Source organism: Trypanosoma grayi, assembly GCF_000691245.1.
Source record: "Trypanosoma grayi strain ANR4 Tgr_371_V1, whole genome shotgun sequence".
NCBI classification, from domain to species: domain Eukaryota; phylum Euglenozoa; class Kinetoplastea; order Trypanosomatida; family Trypanosomatidae; genus Trypanosoma; species Trypanosoma grayi.
This window is the reverse complement of record NW_008825990.1, coordinates 1-16,175: the sequence shown is the minus strand read 5'-3', so window position 1 is coordinate 16,175 and position 16,175 is coordinate 1. Positions and strand designations below refer to the sequence as shown.

The window sequence follows — 16,175 nt, the reverse complement described above, 5'->3', positions numbered from 1 at the left end:
GTCTGCAACTAGCACAGTGAATTTGCCTTCCTTTTTGGAGGGGCTATCCTCCTGTGGGGAGGATCAGGGAGGTGGCTTCATTGGCCGTGGCTTGGGGACGTACCCGGAATTGGGTTTCGTTGAGGTGTGTGGTGATGATTTAGATGATGTTATCTCTGTCACGAATAGCTAGAGTGAGAGAATTTTTTTTCGGATTTTAGGAGCAGACGTGTTGTTTTAGTTCTTCCTTTTTTTTTTAGCCGATATTGCTGTTATACATTGATCTTAGTTACTATCTTTTTTTGTTTATTTTTAACCATCAAAGAGGCTTGTGTTTGTTGTTTCTGGAGGAGGATTTGTTNTCCTCCTGTGGGGAGGATCAGGGAGGTGGCTTCATTGGCCGTGGCTTGGGGACGTACCCGGAATTGGGTTCCGTTGAGAGCGGCGGGGATGATTTAGATGATGTTATCTCTGTCACTAATAGCTAGAGTGGCAGACATTCTTTTCTTTTGTTTGCTTGGAGAAGCAGACGTGTTGTTTTAGTTCTTTCTATTTATCCGATGCTGATATTATACATTGATCTTAGTTACTATCTTTTTTTGTTTATTTTTAACCATCAAAGAGGCTTGTGTTTGTTGTTTCTGGAGGAGGATTTGTTTTGATACCTGGAAAAGCTAAATTGTTTGAGAACTTCCCCCGAACACTCTGAACCTCGCTATTATGTTGGCCCACACTGAGGCCCACCTTCACTGCGGAGAGAACATAATATAGACTGTGGACGTACACTTTGGTGCACTCCCGGTCTGTATAGGGGTGGGGCAGGAAGGGACACCGTTTGTGTCCTTCACTCATCCCCGCAATGCCACAACCGTGTGGGGACGTCACACGCCTTTGGACGCTACAAGCGAGGAACCACAACAGTTTATGGTGCAGCACGAAATGAGCTGGACGGCTTTTGCATGCTTTTCTCTGATGTTTCTTGTGCGAGGTGTATTAAGCGGCATTGTAGGGGAGCTGTGAACTCCTACTGAGGGGCTTCTCATGGTGCATGCACACCGAAGCTGACTGCGTTTCTCTCATGCTGGTGTGGAGCTATTTTGCTGTACACCGACACCACACCGCACCTGTGTGATGAACTGGTGGCCCTGCTTCATTGGGCAAGTGGCTTTGCACGTCTGAATTCGCTGTGTGGCGCTGCATGAGCTCCTGTTGTGGTGGACATTGCTTTGTGTTCTCATCTTATGGACCGAGGAGTGTGGCTGGCGGGAAGGGATAAACATGGAATAACATATGATACGTCTATTAGATTCTACAAAGAGCGAACGAATATGAACCCCGCACGTAATTGTGCACAATGTAGACATGAGGAAATCGTAAATTAATTATAATGAGAGATCTAAAATAGACATCACAGGGATGTATGGACCGACGGTAGTGTACGGAGGCACTGCTCTCGTTTCTCTTTGTAATAAGTGGTGCCACTCGAAGTAGCAGGACCAGGTTAGCGGTGTGTGTGTGTTGCTGGAGCCCGCATCGTATTCCTGGTGTTGTGGTCGTGTACGCTGCTGTGTCTCCCTCCTCTCCCACCCATAGCGTAGGCACGGTGGTAATTCCCCGCTGTGACCGTAGTGTTAGTGCGCCGCTGTGGAGCCGCTGCGTTTGCTGTTTTTCTTGTGGGCGTGCAGCGTCTGTTTGGACCCGTATACCAACACACGCACACATACATACACATAGACCTGCTGTGTGTGTTGTTGAGGGGGGAGGTGTGCGGGCTTTCCCTCCGGCACATCCGCCACGGAGCGTTGCGGCGAGGCGCCCCTGCGTGGGATGGACTACGCCGCCACCTCCGACGCAGTGCTGTTGTGCCCGCGCATGTGTGCCGTGCGCTGTCCTCTTCGCTGTGGTGGTTGCCGCATGTGTGGGTGTGGGGGGCCGAGGCGTAGCCGCCGTAAGCTGCACCGAACGAGGTGTTTGCACTATGCCGATGCCGATGTGGTGATTGCTATTATCTTGTTCAGTGGCTGTGCGCTTTGTTCCGTCTGTTTCTATGAGTTTATTAGGTGTGAAACACAGTGCGGTGCTCTTTAGTGCATACTGATTGTGTAGCCTATGAGTCTTGTGGCTTTTCTTTTTTAAAAATAACGTGGGTGTCCTTTTTTTTTTGTTGGAGGGGCTTCGTAGCTGCTGCACACGTGAAGGTTAAAAGTGGGCACGAGGTAAGCCGTTTTAACTGCTGTGTTGTGATGTGCCTGGGTCTTTTTCTGGTCTGGCCAGGGTAGTCAGCACTTACGCGCTGTTGCTTTGTTTGTGGTTGCTATTGGTGGTGTGTTTTTGGTGTTTTTTTTGTTTTTACTCTGCGTTGTGTGGGCTTGTGGCTTTTATTTTGTGGTTTGAATTCCTCTGCTGCTTCGGCATTAAACGGTGCCTTTTTTGCGTCGAGAGAGCTTATTCGGACCCGGTGAAAAAGGGAGTGAATGTTGTTTATTTGATGCTGGGAGGGGTTTTTCTTTGTGTTATGTTTTCCTTTTTTGTTTGTGTTGTACGTGTTTAAGCTCCGTGTGTCTTTTTTTTTGTTGTTGCTGCTTCGCGTGGATGTTTGACTTCTATTTTTTTTTCTGGAATAGCTGTATGTTCTTTTTGCTGTAATGAATGTCTTGTGTACTTGGTTCCTTTTCTGGTTGTTATGTCACGCATATTACCGGATCTGCACATCATCTGCATTGAGAGAAATAGGTTGTGCTTCGTATTTCAACAGATATATTTTTTTTTCGTTGGGTGGGGTGTATCTGTTTGTGCTGACTCTACGCTGGCTGTCCAGCGTGTTCACGTATCTCACCGGCTGTGGGACCACTGTGGTTGCTGTAGCTGTGGGCCATCGGTGTGGATGTGTTTTGTGTGCGCTCAGCCTTGATTGTGTGCGTGCCTTATCTGCCTTGTTTTTCTCCTATTAGGCGAGCATATTTGCTCGCGGTGGTGTACTATATTTGTATTGGGTGATAGAATTGTGGGTTCTGATTGAGGCGGTCCGGTATCGCCGGTTTGGTGCGGATCTGTGAAGGGTGTGTACTGCAGAGATGCATTCCTTTCGTTTATGACACTCTTGCTGCAGCGTGTTCGGCTTGCACTGTGGTGCAACGTAGTGCGTGGTGGCCCTTCATGTGTCTATTTGGCGAGGTAGTTTCCTGCCGTGGTCGAAGCCTCATGTATGCAGTTGTGAGTGCGTTCATTGGGCGCATGTCCCAGTGTGAGCGTGTGCTTTCGAGATACGGGAGTAGACGCGGCTACGTGAGTGCAGGGGAGGGCTGCAGCACGGTACGCCAAGCGCTCTCCACGAGTTCCTGAGCGTGGTCTGGACCCGGTGCTGTCACCGGCATGGGCGGGAGTGTCTGCAGCACGAAAGGTAACCCTATTACCCGTTCGATATGTAATACATGTGGGTAACCACTGTCTGTTGTGTCATAAACCTTTTTTTTTTGAAGTGTTTTCTTATGTCGCCCCATTGTGCCTTGTTGTTTTCTTGTTGTTGTTTTTTTGGCTTTTTGCCTCTTGATAACTATTAGACTCTTAATAGCTATCCTGTGTATCGATGGCTGTGGGACATACACGCCCGTACAAGAATTGGCGTACACTGCTGTGCCGCTGTGTAACCCCAGACAGTGTGAGAGGCACTGTTGGGTCCCTGAATGCGTGGCTGGGCTGCAGCGTTTCTCAGGGTCAAGCAAGACATCGTGCTTTGGCACTTTTGCTTATAGTGGCCTTTTTTCTGAGTTATACTGTAGCCGCCGCCAGCAGCAGCAGCAGCAGCAGCAGCCGCGGAATGACGTCTTTGGGGTATTATCAGGCTGCCTCTGATAGTCCTACTCAAGGCCCTCTGGCGATTATCACGAACTGCTTTCCCGACGTTGTACTCTGCATTACAAACATTACATACTTTTGTGTGATCGACAACACAGCTGCACTGATGGGCAGGAAGCTTCGCGTCTCATACTACTTTGAAGGAATGCTTAACGGTGGCTGGCCGGCTACGTTGATTCGTGAGTCAAACCTCATTCGTTTCGTGCCTAATACCGCAGCCACTCCTGGAAGAGCTGATATTGTAATCACAACCACTTTGAAAGAAGAGTTTCCGGTACTGCTTCCGCTGACAAGCAAGTGGGGCATGCAGATCATCGATAACGATGCAACTGAAACCGTTTTTTATGCACCCGCGCCCTACTATGGACAACGAGTGACGTGGCACACGAACTTTCCCAAGAGTAATTCCGTTGAGAGCTACCTTCTGGTTAAGGATACTAACTCCTTTTCAGCGAGCTGCGACTCCTGTACTCCTGAGATTGGATGCTACAACGTTACAATTACGCGGATGCTGCCTCCACCAGGCAACTACTCGCTGTGTATAGGGGCGTCAGGTTGGCGTAACAAGTGTCTTCCGTGGGGACATTCTCCCCTTGAAGTAAGGCTACTTGTACCGTCCTTGCTCTACTTAACTGCTGGCAAGGAGGCCATCGTCGAGCTGCGGGATTTAAAAACAGGCGAGTTGGCGAGTGACACAGATCGCCTCTTCCTTGTCGCATGCCCGGGAAATGACTGCCCCCGCGTGGGGATAGGGAATGGGGAGGAAGTAGTGCGGCTCGATGCATGTGCGAATGAACCTCCGTCCAAACCCGTATACCTTTTTTCCGGAAGTGTGATGCCTGAAGTTCTAGGCACATATGCGTTGTGCGCTGAGAGAGACTTGACTGGTATTACGCTTGGAGCTTTCCCCATAATTGTTGTAAAGGAGCCATTTGCCATCACCGTGATCAGTATTTCAAAAAATTGGGCAAGAGTTGAGGTGAGTGGTGGTGACCTTCCCAACCGCACCGTGCCTTGCTTGGTGTGCGCATCTAGCACGCCTATCACTCCTACTTCCTCTTCAAATTTGAGGAATGTGTGCAATAGTAGTGCGTTGCTGTACGATTCCTTCGTTGACCTCGATGTAAGCATGTTCAATGTCGGTCAAGTCGTGAGGTTCGTCGTCTTTGGTGCAAGTGTGACGCTTGCTGGCAATTCTCACAACTTTGTGGTGGCGGATGGGAGTGCGGTTGTGAGCGATCACTGGTCACCGAGTGGGGAAGATGGAGACTCCATTGCTTTAGTTGTGGGAGTCGCGCTTGTCCTCCTTGCGGTGGTATCAGCGATTGCGGTATTCATTTTTTTCTATTGGCGAAGACAACTAAAAAATATGAGGGCAGGCTTCCATGCGGAGAATCAGTCCAGGGAGGCGTTAAGTCTGCTGAATTCACATCATGCATCGACGGAAGACCTCGCTGTGGCTGCTCCACCGCCTCCGTCCTCGACGAACATGGTGCCCCCGGCAGATGTCGGGAGATCACACGACCACATGAGATGTTTCTGCGCAAAAGTGGCTGCGACTGCTGGTTCTTCTGTTGCCGTGGGAAATGAGGCGAAGGATTCGTCTGAGCCATGTATTGGCCCTTCTGTGCATTGTGGGGTGAATGGGAATGGAGAAATGGGCTGCAGTAGAGGAGGGGAGGCGGCTTGCCCTTGCTTTGGTCGAACAGTACGTCCATTTTTGGAGGATGCGTATGAGACAGATGTACGCAGCTGCAGAGGTGACAATTCTCCTAAGGGCACACACATGTCTGCTGCTACTCTTTTGAGTGGGAGGGATTGCGCGTCCAACGCACCGCAGAGGTCAATTTCTCCTTCTGATGCGGCGTTTACTTCGTCCCCGGGCACTACAAGTTATGAAGCCGCACATCCTCGGGAATGGAGGCCGGCTGGTTTTCCGACGCACATCAAGCTCTCTCGTGGGAATCAGCAAGGCAACACCTCGCGGCCACCATGTGTTTTAATGGCCTTTGCCTCCACGCCTGCAGAGAATACCTCCGCTGAATCTCGTGTCATGTTTGTTGTAGATGAGGCCTTGCAGCCAATGAGTGGTGCGGTGCCGAAGTATGTATTAGTTTGTGCTGACACTGCTAGTGGCATCGGCGCTTCCAATGACAAGTGCTGCCGGATTGATCTTCGGACGCTTGTGGAGCACCATATGGACCGTGAGAAGGCTCTACCGCGAGGCACCTCACACACAAAAAGCCCAATGATTCCATCAGAAAATGATTCATATCGTGCCTCTGAAACAAAAAGTGAGGCGCGACTGTCGCAACACGCTTCTGAAATCACTGCACTGTATGATTTGAATGAGTGGAGAAGCACTTCATCTCCTTCAACGGATATACTTCCTGCAGAAGAGCCGCTGCCGCACGTGATACGCGTGGAGAATTTTGAGTGGTATAACCAAACAGAAATAGGAGACTTTCTCACTTTGAGTGGAACGGAAACCGACACACTTCCTTGCGGGTCCTCCAGCGATGATACGAATGATACACTCAGCACCGAGTCGTAGTGCCGCAATTTGTTGAATGTGAGGTATATATATTTATATATATATATGTGTGTGTGTGGGCGTCTGATAGCGTATTGCTCGTGAGCGGCATCCATTCAAGGAGAAAACTATTGTTTTCGAGCATTGAATCCCAATCACATGCATGTGGGGTACGTGTGGTGTGGGTGTCCCCGTCGAGTTGGGCTGATGCGTGGGGAAACACACGATAGAAGCGGCGCTTGTGTTGTTGACGCTGCCCACACGCCTCCACGCCCTCACCCCCCACGTATTTTTTTATTCCTTTCCTATTGTCGAAGTAGCCATTCGGTATAGAGATTTTTTTTTCATTTTTTGTTTCTTTTTTTTATTTGTTTCTTCTCCCGTGATTTTTTGTTCATCCNAAAAAAAAAAAAAACAGTCATCTTCGTGGGTGCCGTTGTGCGGCTGCTATGCCGTCATACAGGAGGGCCGAGCGCATGATTTCCTCCCCCGTGTTCGCAATGCCATGGTGGCATGGAACGCTGGACTGTTACTGTGTGCGATTGAGCTGGCAGATTGAATAGACAGCGACGCCCTGGTCGGGCGATTTATCTCAGTGAGCTTTATCTTGGCAAACATAGTGCCTTCTGAAAGTGTCAGAGTCATTCTGCACATTCTTGACATTCATATATCTATGTGTCTGTGTGTGCTTCTGTGACGGATGTGAAGTGCAATGAAGCTGAATGAAGAAGAGCTTTTTTCTTGGTGGTGGTGGTGGTGGTGGTGGTGTGGGGGCATCGCATGTGCTTTTCTGCGGTTTACTGTTGTTTGTAGCGGTGCATGCACTCAGTGACGACACCATGTTGGCCGGTTTCTGGACTCTTTTAGTTTTACTCCCTGTCTGTGCAGCTATTTGTTTCTCGCGCTTTTATATATGTTTTTTGTCCTTTCCCGTTACTCGCACGCTTCACAACAACAACAACAACAACACAATTTCTGACGGGTGTCTACTAAGTCTCTGCTCACGTATGTGCGTGTTGACACCCTGGCACCTTTGATCACGGTCCCATGGCGGCAAATGACGCGCCGTAATGTGTATGGCTCTCCAATTCACATGAAGTATGTGTGGTATGGCCTCTCACCTCACGCGTCTTGTTGCGTTCCTTCTTCCCTCACACCTTTCTCGCAAGGCATGCCAGGTGAGCCCAAGAAGAGACTGGGGGGACCCACTCGACGCGAAAACGTTCCCCCGCAACGGAGTTGCGGCAGCAGGCGCGCGGCGTGCAGAGCTGTCGTCTGCATCTGTGATTTCCTGCCACTCCCCACGGCATCGAGGGGGGCGCGTGAACAGCAGCAGAGGCTGCGGCAGCAAGCAGATGCATCCATTGGGCGGAAGGTTACTGCATCTCACCGTGACAGTGAGAAGCGCAGCGTACGGCTCCTTCCACGTGCTGTACGTACATTAGGGCCGTGGGGGAGGCGCATGAGAAGAAACGGTGGGGCCTCTCATGCTCAGAGCGGTTACCTGAAGGGAACACGAAGAGACCCCAGTGCCCCGTTCAATCATCGTGCGCGCTTCTCTAAACTGAAACGGAGAATCATTGAGGAACGAAAGACGGTCTTCAAGGCCCTTGCGGAAGGTGCGCTGTACAGCAACCCAAGCGAAGGTCTCACTGGTGACTCTGGCGGTGCGCCAAGCAAATCTCCCGCTGGAGATGGCGTTAATCCGCAGTGCGAGTTGCTGCGGCATATGCAATCTCTTGTTGCGGAGCTGGAGGCGGCGCACGGCGAACTGCATCGCGCAATGCGGTCGAAGGAGTACGCGAAGGCAGGGCGCTGCATTGGAAAGATACGACACCTCAAGAAGCGTTTGAATTATACCGCGTTGAAGTGGCGTATGGAGGCGTTGGTGGGGGAAGCCACAGATGAAACAACTGCAGTGGCTACAGCTTCCTCTGGGGCACTCGGTGAAGCACACAGCAACGACGCTGACAGCTCCTCTGCAGTGACAAGCGAGCCAAACTACGTGAACTTTTACCCTTCGCTTGCGTCGATGGGTGTTGGGGCCCACCCTCACACGGAGCTGATTGATCAGCGCAGCAGCAGATACCCGCGGCGCATCAGTGGCGATGCGCTGCTCCATTTGGGCGACGCAACGGAACAAGCGGCCTGCAGACTTCCACCCGTGTCATCTGGCACAAAGTACGTGGGCCCATACTGCAGAAACATCATTACTGATGAGCTGGATGACCTTGTCTTTACGATCCTGCAACAGCAGTACCAGCTGCAGAGGCGCATGAAGAAGGAGAAGCCACTTCAATTCAAGGGGAGACGCTTTTACTCCACTGGGCTTCGCGAGACACTCAAGGGGCTGCGCGCCGCCGCCACGCGCATTCCCGTAGTGCTGCTTGCCTCCGACATTGAATTCAACACTGCTGCTCATGTGCAGCACGGTCACAACGACGAGGCACCACCCGCTCCATGCAAGGGCGGCGCACCCAGCGCGAAGAAAATGACTGTGTCAGAGTTAGGTGTGAGTGGGACGCTGGAGGAAATTCGGTCCCATTGTGCTGTAAACGGCATTCCGCTGATTACATGTATGAATCGCCGTCGACTGGCATATGCCCTGTTTGCAAAGGGCTGCAGTGTTTCTGCGGTGTTGCTGCACTCAGCTGAAGGTGTGCACGAGGAAGTGAAAGTACTGCGTCGCTACGCGCAGCACCTCTCTGAGGCGTACACCACGCTTGTAGCTTCCAGGCTAAACACACCTCAGCTGCTCTGAACACACAGACACAACAACCTTAAAACAGAATTGTGGTTCTGCAAAGTGGCGCTGCCTCTCCGTGTCCCTGCGGTGTGTCGTTCTGTATTGCCTGTTGTTTTTTGTTTTTATTATATATTTTAAGTTGTTTGCGTCGGTGCATCAGGAGCCATGTGCGCATGTTTTGTTCGCCTGAGCCGTACATTGAAGGAAGCGCAGTCCATTCTAGGTGGTCTTGATGAGAACGAGGATGCATCGGTATTGGACACGCGTCGCGCTGAATTGCTGAAGCGTATTCGTCGTTTGGGATTTTTGCTTTCTACTGGGAAACAGTGCCTGGCAGCGGAGGAACATTTGTGCGATGAGGCTGCTGCGAGTATTGTGCGTTCCGCAGAGGAATTTTTGACGAAGTTTGTTTCAACCCACAACCAACAGTGCTTCATTCCTGTAGCGTCTGTGGGTTTAGTTTGCCGCCAGCGCTGGCCCACGCGGCCGTTTGCTGTGAGTGAACCGTTTCTTGTTCACGAGGACTCGCGCGGCGTTAGTGTTGCTGCCCGCGTCTTGGCGTGCGCGTACCACCGCGACGAACCATCCACGCCACGAGCTGCAGCACCGTATGAGCGCAAGTGTGCTGCTGCTGCGGCTGCTGCTGCTTGTGGTGTTGTGACGGGTGTGCATGGCTCCAAGGCCCCCATACTTTCTGCGACGGAGTCGGTGCATGAGCAGGTAATGGAGGACATACGAGGGGCTATTAAGAGTATGAAGGAAGGTGCCATTCGAATGAGTGACTTGATACAGGAGGAGCGTGAACGACTGGATGCGAATGCGGAGCTGCTGCAGCGAGGCGTCGATGGGGCCACTGCAGAATCCAAGCAGATGGATCGACTGGGAATTGCATTCGGTGGTGGGTCGTCGCTCCCGCGTCTCCTCAGTGGCGTGCCCGGTGCGGGAATGTTTTGGCATGCGGTTGTGGTACCGGTCTGGGCAGTAATACGGCAGGCTTTCTTCTTGTGTGTCATTGTGGCGCTCACGGGCGGCGTGCTGCTGTTGATGCTGACAGCACCCAAGACGTACGCATACGCGCGCTAGCCGCCACCCACACTCACACACAGCTGCAGTTGATTGGCGCCTCTGAGGCCTTATTCGTTTTCAATTTTTTTTGGGGGTGATTGCTTTGTGCTTGTATGCTTTCAGCGTTGATTGTAGTGGCCTGCTGTCTCCGCACATCATTCCTAATGCCTTTTTTAAAAAAAATTCTTATGCAGTTGCCTTCTAATACTTTTTCATAGCAAACTCACCGACACATACAATCCTCACATAAACACAAGTAAACCCGGTGGACGCGCACACCACCTGAGATGTCGACGCTGCTGATTGACGCGGTGTTCACAGCTGTCATTTACGCCGGCTTCTCATTCTACAGTCGCCTCGTCCTCCCGCTGGTGGGGGCGGTGGTGAAGAGTCGCCTTCCCGACAGGCCGCAGCGCCTCGAGACGCTGACGACGAAGGACCGCCTCTGCATCGTGTTCGCGAAGCTGGTCACCGCACTGTTTGTATACCATACGTACTGCTTCGTGGTGCATACCGATGTGAGTCGCATGTGCATTGACTTCCTTGATGTTCGTGCGGTCTTGCGCTCACTGGCATGGCTGCCGGTGCACCTTGTGGCGCTCTTCATTATTTATGACTTCTTCTACACGCTGTTTCACTGGGGCCTCCACTGGCCGCCGATTTACCCACTCATTCACAAGCACCACCACCGCCAGGTGACTCCCTTCCGCGGCATTGACGACTCCATTAACGACCACCCGATCGAGTACGTTATTGGCGAGTACAATCACCTCTTTGCTCTGTATCTGCTTACGCGTGTCACGCCTGTGGGCCAGGTGCATGCACTGACGGTGATTCTGTTTATTTTTATCGGCGGTACACTGGCTGCCCTGAACCACACTCGGGTGGACCTGCACGTGCCTTACATGTTCAATGTGGGTGCACATGACTTACACCACTCACAGTTCAAGTACAACTACGGGCAGTACATCATGCTGTGGGACTGGGTGTTTGGTACATTCAAGAGCTCCCGTGGCAGTGGTAGGTCACAAGAAAAGTAGCAGCAGTAGCATTTAGGCACATCAAAGAAATCCTCTCCGAGAGGCTGCGGGAGGGAGAGCGGAAGGGACTACGCATAGATAATTACTGCAAGAAACGAAAGAATGCCGTATGGGCACTGTATGCGGTGGAGATTGGATTTCATGCATTTGTTGACGCCTTTGCGATAATAGGTGTATTCCGTCCTTACCTGTCATATCGTAAAGGCGTCAACACCTAAATGACTGTATAATTCATTATCCACTACGGAAAGTGTGGGATGACTGGGGAAGCGAGAAGCAAATCGCACGCTGCAGCGATGTAGTTTGGCGGAAAGGCTTCTTTGATTTCAACGGCGGGGTTCCCAGGAGAACTTCTTTCAAAAGCATTTCAATCAACTGAGTCGAGTGCTTTTTTTTTTTTTAGTTTCCTTACCCCCCATAGAAAGGGGGTGGGGTGCTGTCGGAAAGACCTGGTGGCTCTTCTTATTGTTCTTCTTCTTCTTCCTGTTCTCACTCGGGGTCAGTAGCGGGGTAACACCACCTGCAGAAGCGTATACACCGGCAAGGTGGCCATGCACCACGACAACTGTAGCATTGCACTCCGCGGGGAGCCGTGCGACGTAGAGATGCTTGGGCGCGACGCAGTGCCCGTGGCCAGGGAGGGGGACGCGATGATGCACGGGCCGTACGAAGCCAATGGGTGCGCGGGCCTCAGCGCAGACGAATGCTCTGGGGACGCCAAAAATGCTATGAAAAGAGACCATGATGACGTCGTTCGGCGTAACAAGGTACTGCACATGTTTCAAGTTATCTTCAACAAGGTTGTTCCGTACGGTGGGCTCCTCTCGTCGACGTTCAACTTGGCCTCGGCGACTCTGGGGGCTGGCATCACCTCCCTGCCGGCTGCCTTCAACCTCAGTGGCGTCGTCATGTCTAGCATCTACCTTATTTTCGTAACAATCGCCACGGTTTACTCCATGAATCTTCTGGCGAAGGTTATCCACAAGACTGGGGCTCAAACATTTGAGCAGGCGGCGAGGCTGCTGCTAGGCACCGGTATGGATTACTTTCTGGTGGCGCTCGTTATGTTCTTGTGCTTTGGCGGATCGGTGGCGTACATCATCATTACCGGTAGGCTACTGACTCCCGTGCTCACCAGCCCTGGGGTACCGGATTTCCTCAAGACAAGCGCCGGAATTCGCCTTATGACGTCCATTGTGTGGCTTTGCTTCATGCTGCCGCTCATCATTCCACGTCGCATTAATTCGCTTCGGTACTGCTCCGCCATTGGGGTGTTGTTCATTGTTTACTTTGTTGTCTGCGTCATGACACACTCTGTGAAGCATTATGTCGAAGAAGGTGCTGCAGAAGGCCTTGTGATGGTGCAAACAGGCAACGTTGCGTTGGAAGGGCTATCGATTTATATGTTCGCTTTCATCTGCCAGCTAAACGCCTTTGAGATCTTTCACGAGATGACTCATCGAACAGTGTTTCACTTTACGCTCTACAGTGCAATCAGCATGACAGTGTGTGCTCTGCTTTACTTCCTTGCGGGCTTCTTTGGCTACCTGGAATGGGGAAAACGTGTGACGGATTCGGTGCTCACTCTGTACGACCCTGTACACGAGCCAATGATGGCGGTGGCCTACGTCGGCATTGTGTTTAAAATATGCGTGGCATTTGCTCTGCACTTCATCCCTCTGCGTGATGCCATGTACCACTGCCTTCGCTGGGATATTGACACAGTGCCGTACTGGAAGCATGGCATCGCCATGCTGATTCCTGCGTTTCTTGCGCTTCTCTGCGGATTATTTATTCCAAAGGTGAACACGGTTTTGGGGCTACTTGGCGCTTTCTGTGGTGGCACCATTGGGCTCATATTCCCTCCGCTGTTCTATATGTACTCAGGCAACTTTTCCAAGAGGGAAGTGGGCTCCCTCAACTATAGCTGCACCTACTTACTCCTGATATTCGGAGTGGTGGCGGTGGTGTTTGGCACGGGGTCCACCATCTACGGCACAGTAAGGACGTCGTTTTGAGATTGTCTCATAGGATAACTGTGGATGCGCAGGCTCTGCCGCTACGCTGCACAAAATTAATTATATATATATATATATATATATATAAGGAAAGTATTCGTGGTGGTGTATCTACGTGTTTTGTTTCATGGTTTCTTTCAGACACTTGCTAATCATAATTATTCTCTGTTTGTTGTAGTCCCAAGCATCACCCTCTTGTCTTTGTCGTGAAGAATATGAATTTGTTGTCACAATGATGATCAGTGTCAATTATCTGCAGTGCGCTCTGTGGTTGAACTAGATGGCATGTTCGCAGTATTTTCCCGTCACATCGAAGTCCATACGACTTTCTCTGCGATATTTATAATATTCCTTCATGGAGCCGCACGCATCTTCCGGTGTGTGTGCTTGTTTCTCTCTGTGCGTTTGCGTGGAGTTGATGTATGATGTTTCATTTCTTTGACGATGCAATCACTGTCGTAGGAAGCGTAGAGAAGTATTCTTTAGACCACATGCCATACCGTTGTACATTCAGGTGACATGTCTACTATTTTATGTGATGCCCATTCAAAGGGCGACGACGGCACAGGGCTGTATTTGCAGCAGGGCCGCCGTTGACCTTCATATATCGACCCGTCGTGACGGCTGGTGGAGGTATGACTGGTTTCGTATGTTAAACCCGCTCATCCGTGCCTAAACGCCGTTATGTGCTCTTGACAGGTGTGGTTGGGATGCTCCTGATGCATGGGCTCCAGCAGCTGCCTGCCCTACTTACTATTTGGTTCGTGCAAGTTACACCTGGAACGCATGCGCATCCTTTCTTCCATCTGATCTACGTAGATTCATGACAAAGGGACGTCTTTGGGGAGAGGCCTACTAAGAACTCTGGATACGTTTAAATGGTGGCATTTGCCGTTTTGGTGTGACGCAGATAACTTTCATGAGACACTCTGTGCGTGAAGAGGCTGTGGTGCTCCCTGCACTGCGGGCAGCGGCCAGGCTAAACCTTACCTGCACATCGACGTGGCTGAAAGCTGTTCGGGAACGTTGATATCCGGCCGACCACCAACACAACTTCACTGTTTGCTTGGAGTTGTGCGTAGTTACGGAAATGCCATCATGAGGGTGCGACCTGCTTGCATATGAAGATCGGCACCAGCACCCTCTTGTCGCCCATCGCAGCAGAAGCGAAAAGAGGCAAACACTTCACGTGCGCTACAGGCCCGTAGAAGAAAGAAGACGAAAACAAATGAGCGAAGTCGGCATTCTATTCTAAGTTGTTGGTCTCAGTTCGTTGCACTCTTACGTCTGTACTGAGACATTAAATCGGTGAGAGGAGCTCGGTGGAGGTGAGGATGCCAGGGAGCTGTTGGCTACACCCCGGTGCGCGACGGTGTTCCTTCTGTTGATGGTACTCTTTACGGCCCCAAACGTATACCTTGCTGAAAAAGGCAGCATACCCTCTTGGTGGACATGAGAAAATGAAAAGGCGATACGAGCATCCAAAGGTTGAGAAGCTGGCGGTTCCCCAGCGAGGCGACGAAATTAAACAATTTACACGGAACGACGCTCGTGCTGTACGTCACCCGTCGCACAACTTCACGTACTCTGCTTCGTTGCGGCAGGAGGCGGCGGCGGAGCAGAATGATGTGATTGCACTGCCGATGAATGAGGGGCGCCCATCGACCAACAAGACGATTGGTGACCTCAAGTGGGGCAATGAGGCTGAGATCGGGCTGAGCCGCAAGGTGTTCCGGTGGTTCGACATGGCGCTGCGGTTGTTCCCGACTGTGCGATACTTCGCGAAGGCCGATGACGACACATTCCTGCGCGTGCCGCAGTACCTTCTTGACCTGCGCACGCTGCCTCGCCGTGGGGTGTATTGGGGGCTCCGTACTGACGCAACTGCACGAAAGAATAATGTTATACACGAGTTTCATTACTTTTCCGGGATGCTCTACACTCTTGCGAGGGACGTGGTGCAGCAGCTTGTGTCGTTTGAGCCAGTGCGACGGCTGGTGGATTTGCCCTACAACAAGGAGAGAGAGGGGCAGTTTCTCTACTATAATATGCAACACGAGGACGTGATGGTGGGGCAGATACTACGGTTGGAGGTGCGGGACTCCACATTGGTGGTGGTGGAGGATAGTGGGTGCCGATTCCACAGTGGCCGTGGTAAAAATCGGACATTGCACGTTACTCCGGCCTCTCTTGCCCTGCACCTCCCACCAGTAAAGGGATATTCTACACTAATGGAATTGGGCGGCCACAGCAAAAGAGATATTTACAAACTTTGGAAGTGCTGCGCTCGTCATATGTTGCGTTTTGTTTGTTAAACTATTGAAAAAGTATTTCGTTCAGTGAACCACAATTGTTTTTTTTTTCGGGAAACGGAATTCGACGTGTTTACCCTGTCTGCAGATGTTTGCGTTCGTCTTTTGTACAACTTTGTGCTGACTTTTTAAAGCCTTGCCCTTCGCTGGTAGACATCTACAATCGCAAGCCGTCCCTATTCTCTGCTGACTGCGGTGCCTGCAGTCCCGCAGGATGGCTGTAGTTGATGTGTGTTCTGCGTGACTTACTGCTGCTCCTGCTGCTGGTGGCACTCACCCGCCCACCCCCACTGCTGCAGCTGCCTGGTGCATTCTCTCCCCTGACTCTCTTCTCTCCACAGTAGCGCATCGGCCATGGCACACCGCCGCCTACGGGGCACAGCTCGTGCTTGTGCCTGTTGCCTCTTTCTCCTGACAATTATGATCGGCTTCCAACAAATGAATGAGAGATATTCGTTTCTGTCGGGTGAGTCTCTACACGACGCGCTGAATACTCGGATTAAGAATGATTCCCGCCGTGGGCACGCCGCATTTGACAGTGAGTCCCTGCAGTACGTCCCACGCAGTGTTGTGCGCACGTGGGGGGAGCGTGATTTCCTCGTTGTGCTCGCCATCCCGTCCATCGAG

General features: G+C 51.4%; 6 protein-coding genes across 6 annotated transcripts; all 6 read left to right on the top strand.

Annotated features, from left to right (window-relative positions):
- Positions 1 to 3,565: 3,565 nt before the first annotated feature.
- On the top strand, positions 3,566 to 6,388 carry DQ04_03711050 (hypothetical protein; the record flags this gene model as incomplete). Its single annotated transcript, XM_009313056.1, has 1 exon — positions 3,566 to 6,388. One exon carries the CDS (start codon positions 3,566 to 3,568, stop codon positions 6,386 to 6,388), a length of 2,823 nt encoding a protein of 940 aa, XP_009311331.1.
- Positions 6,389 to 7,538: 1,150 nt separating this feature from the next.
- Positions 7,539 to 9,128, top strand: DQ04_03711040 (hypothetical protein; the record flags this gene model as incomplete). Its single annotated transcript, XM_009313055.1, has 1 exon — positions 7,539 to 9,128. The coding sequence occupies one exon, from the start codon at positions 7,539 to 7,541 to the stop codon at positions 9,126 to 9,128; it is 1,590 nt and encodes a 529-aa protein (XP_009311330.1).
- A 150-nt stretch (positions 9,129 to 9,278) lies between these two features.
- On the top strand, positions 9,279 to 10,196 carry DQ04_03711030 (hypothetical protein; the record flags this gene model as incomplete). Its single annotated transcript, XM_009313054.1, has 1 exon — positions 9,279 to 10,196. The coding sequence occupies one exon, from the start codon at positions 9,279 to 9,281 to the stop codon at positions 10,194 to 10,196; it is 918 nt and encodes a 305-aa protein (XP_009311329.1).
- Positions 10,197 to 10,465: 269 nt separating this feature from the next.
- Positions 10,466 to 11,218, top strand: DQ04_03711020 (C-5 sterol desaturase; the record flags this gene model as incomplete). Its single annotated transcript, XM_009313053.1, has 1 exon — positions 10,466 to 11,218. One exon carries the CDS (start codon positions 10,466 to 10,468, stop codon positions 11,216 to 11,218), a length of 753 nt encoding a protein of 250 aa, XP_009311328.1.
- A 551-nt stretch (positions 11,219 to 11,769) lies between these two features.
- DQ04_03711010 (putative amino acid transporter) lies at positions 11,770 to 13,236 on the top strand (the record flags this gene model as incomplete). The annotated part of the gene is made up of 1 exon (XM_009313052.1): positions 11,770 to 13,236. One exon carries the CDS (start codon positions 11,770 to 11,772, stop codon positions 13,234 to 13,236), a length of 1,467 nt encoding a protein of 488 aa, XP_009311327.1.
- Positions 13,237 to 14,696: 1,460 nt separating this feature from the next.
- DQ04_03711000 (putative UDP-Gal or UDP-GlcNAc-dependent glycosyltransferase) lies at positions 14,697 to 15,551 on the top strand (the record flags this gene model as incomplete). The annotated part of the gene is made up of 1 exon (XM_009313051.1): positions 14,697 to 15,551. The coding sequence occupies one exon, from the start codon at positions 14,697 to 14,699 to the stop codon at positions 15,549 to 15,551; it is 855 nt and encodes a 284-aa protein (XP_009311326.1).
- Between the last annotated feature and the right edge of the window lie 624 nt (positions 15,552 to 16,175).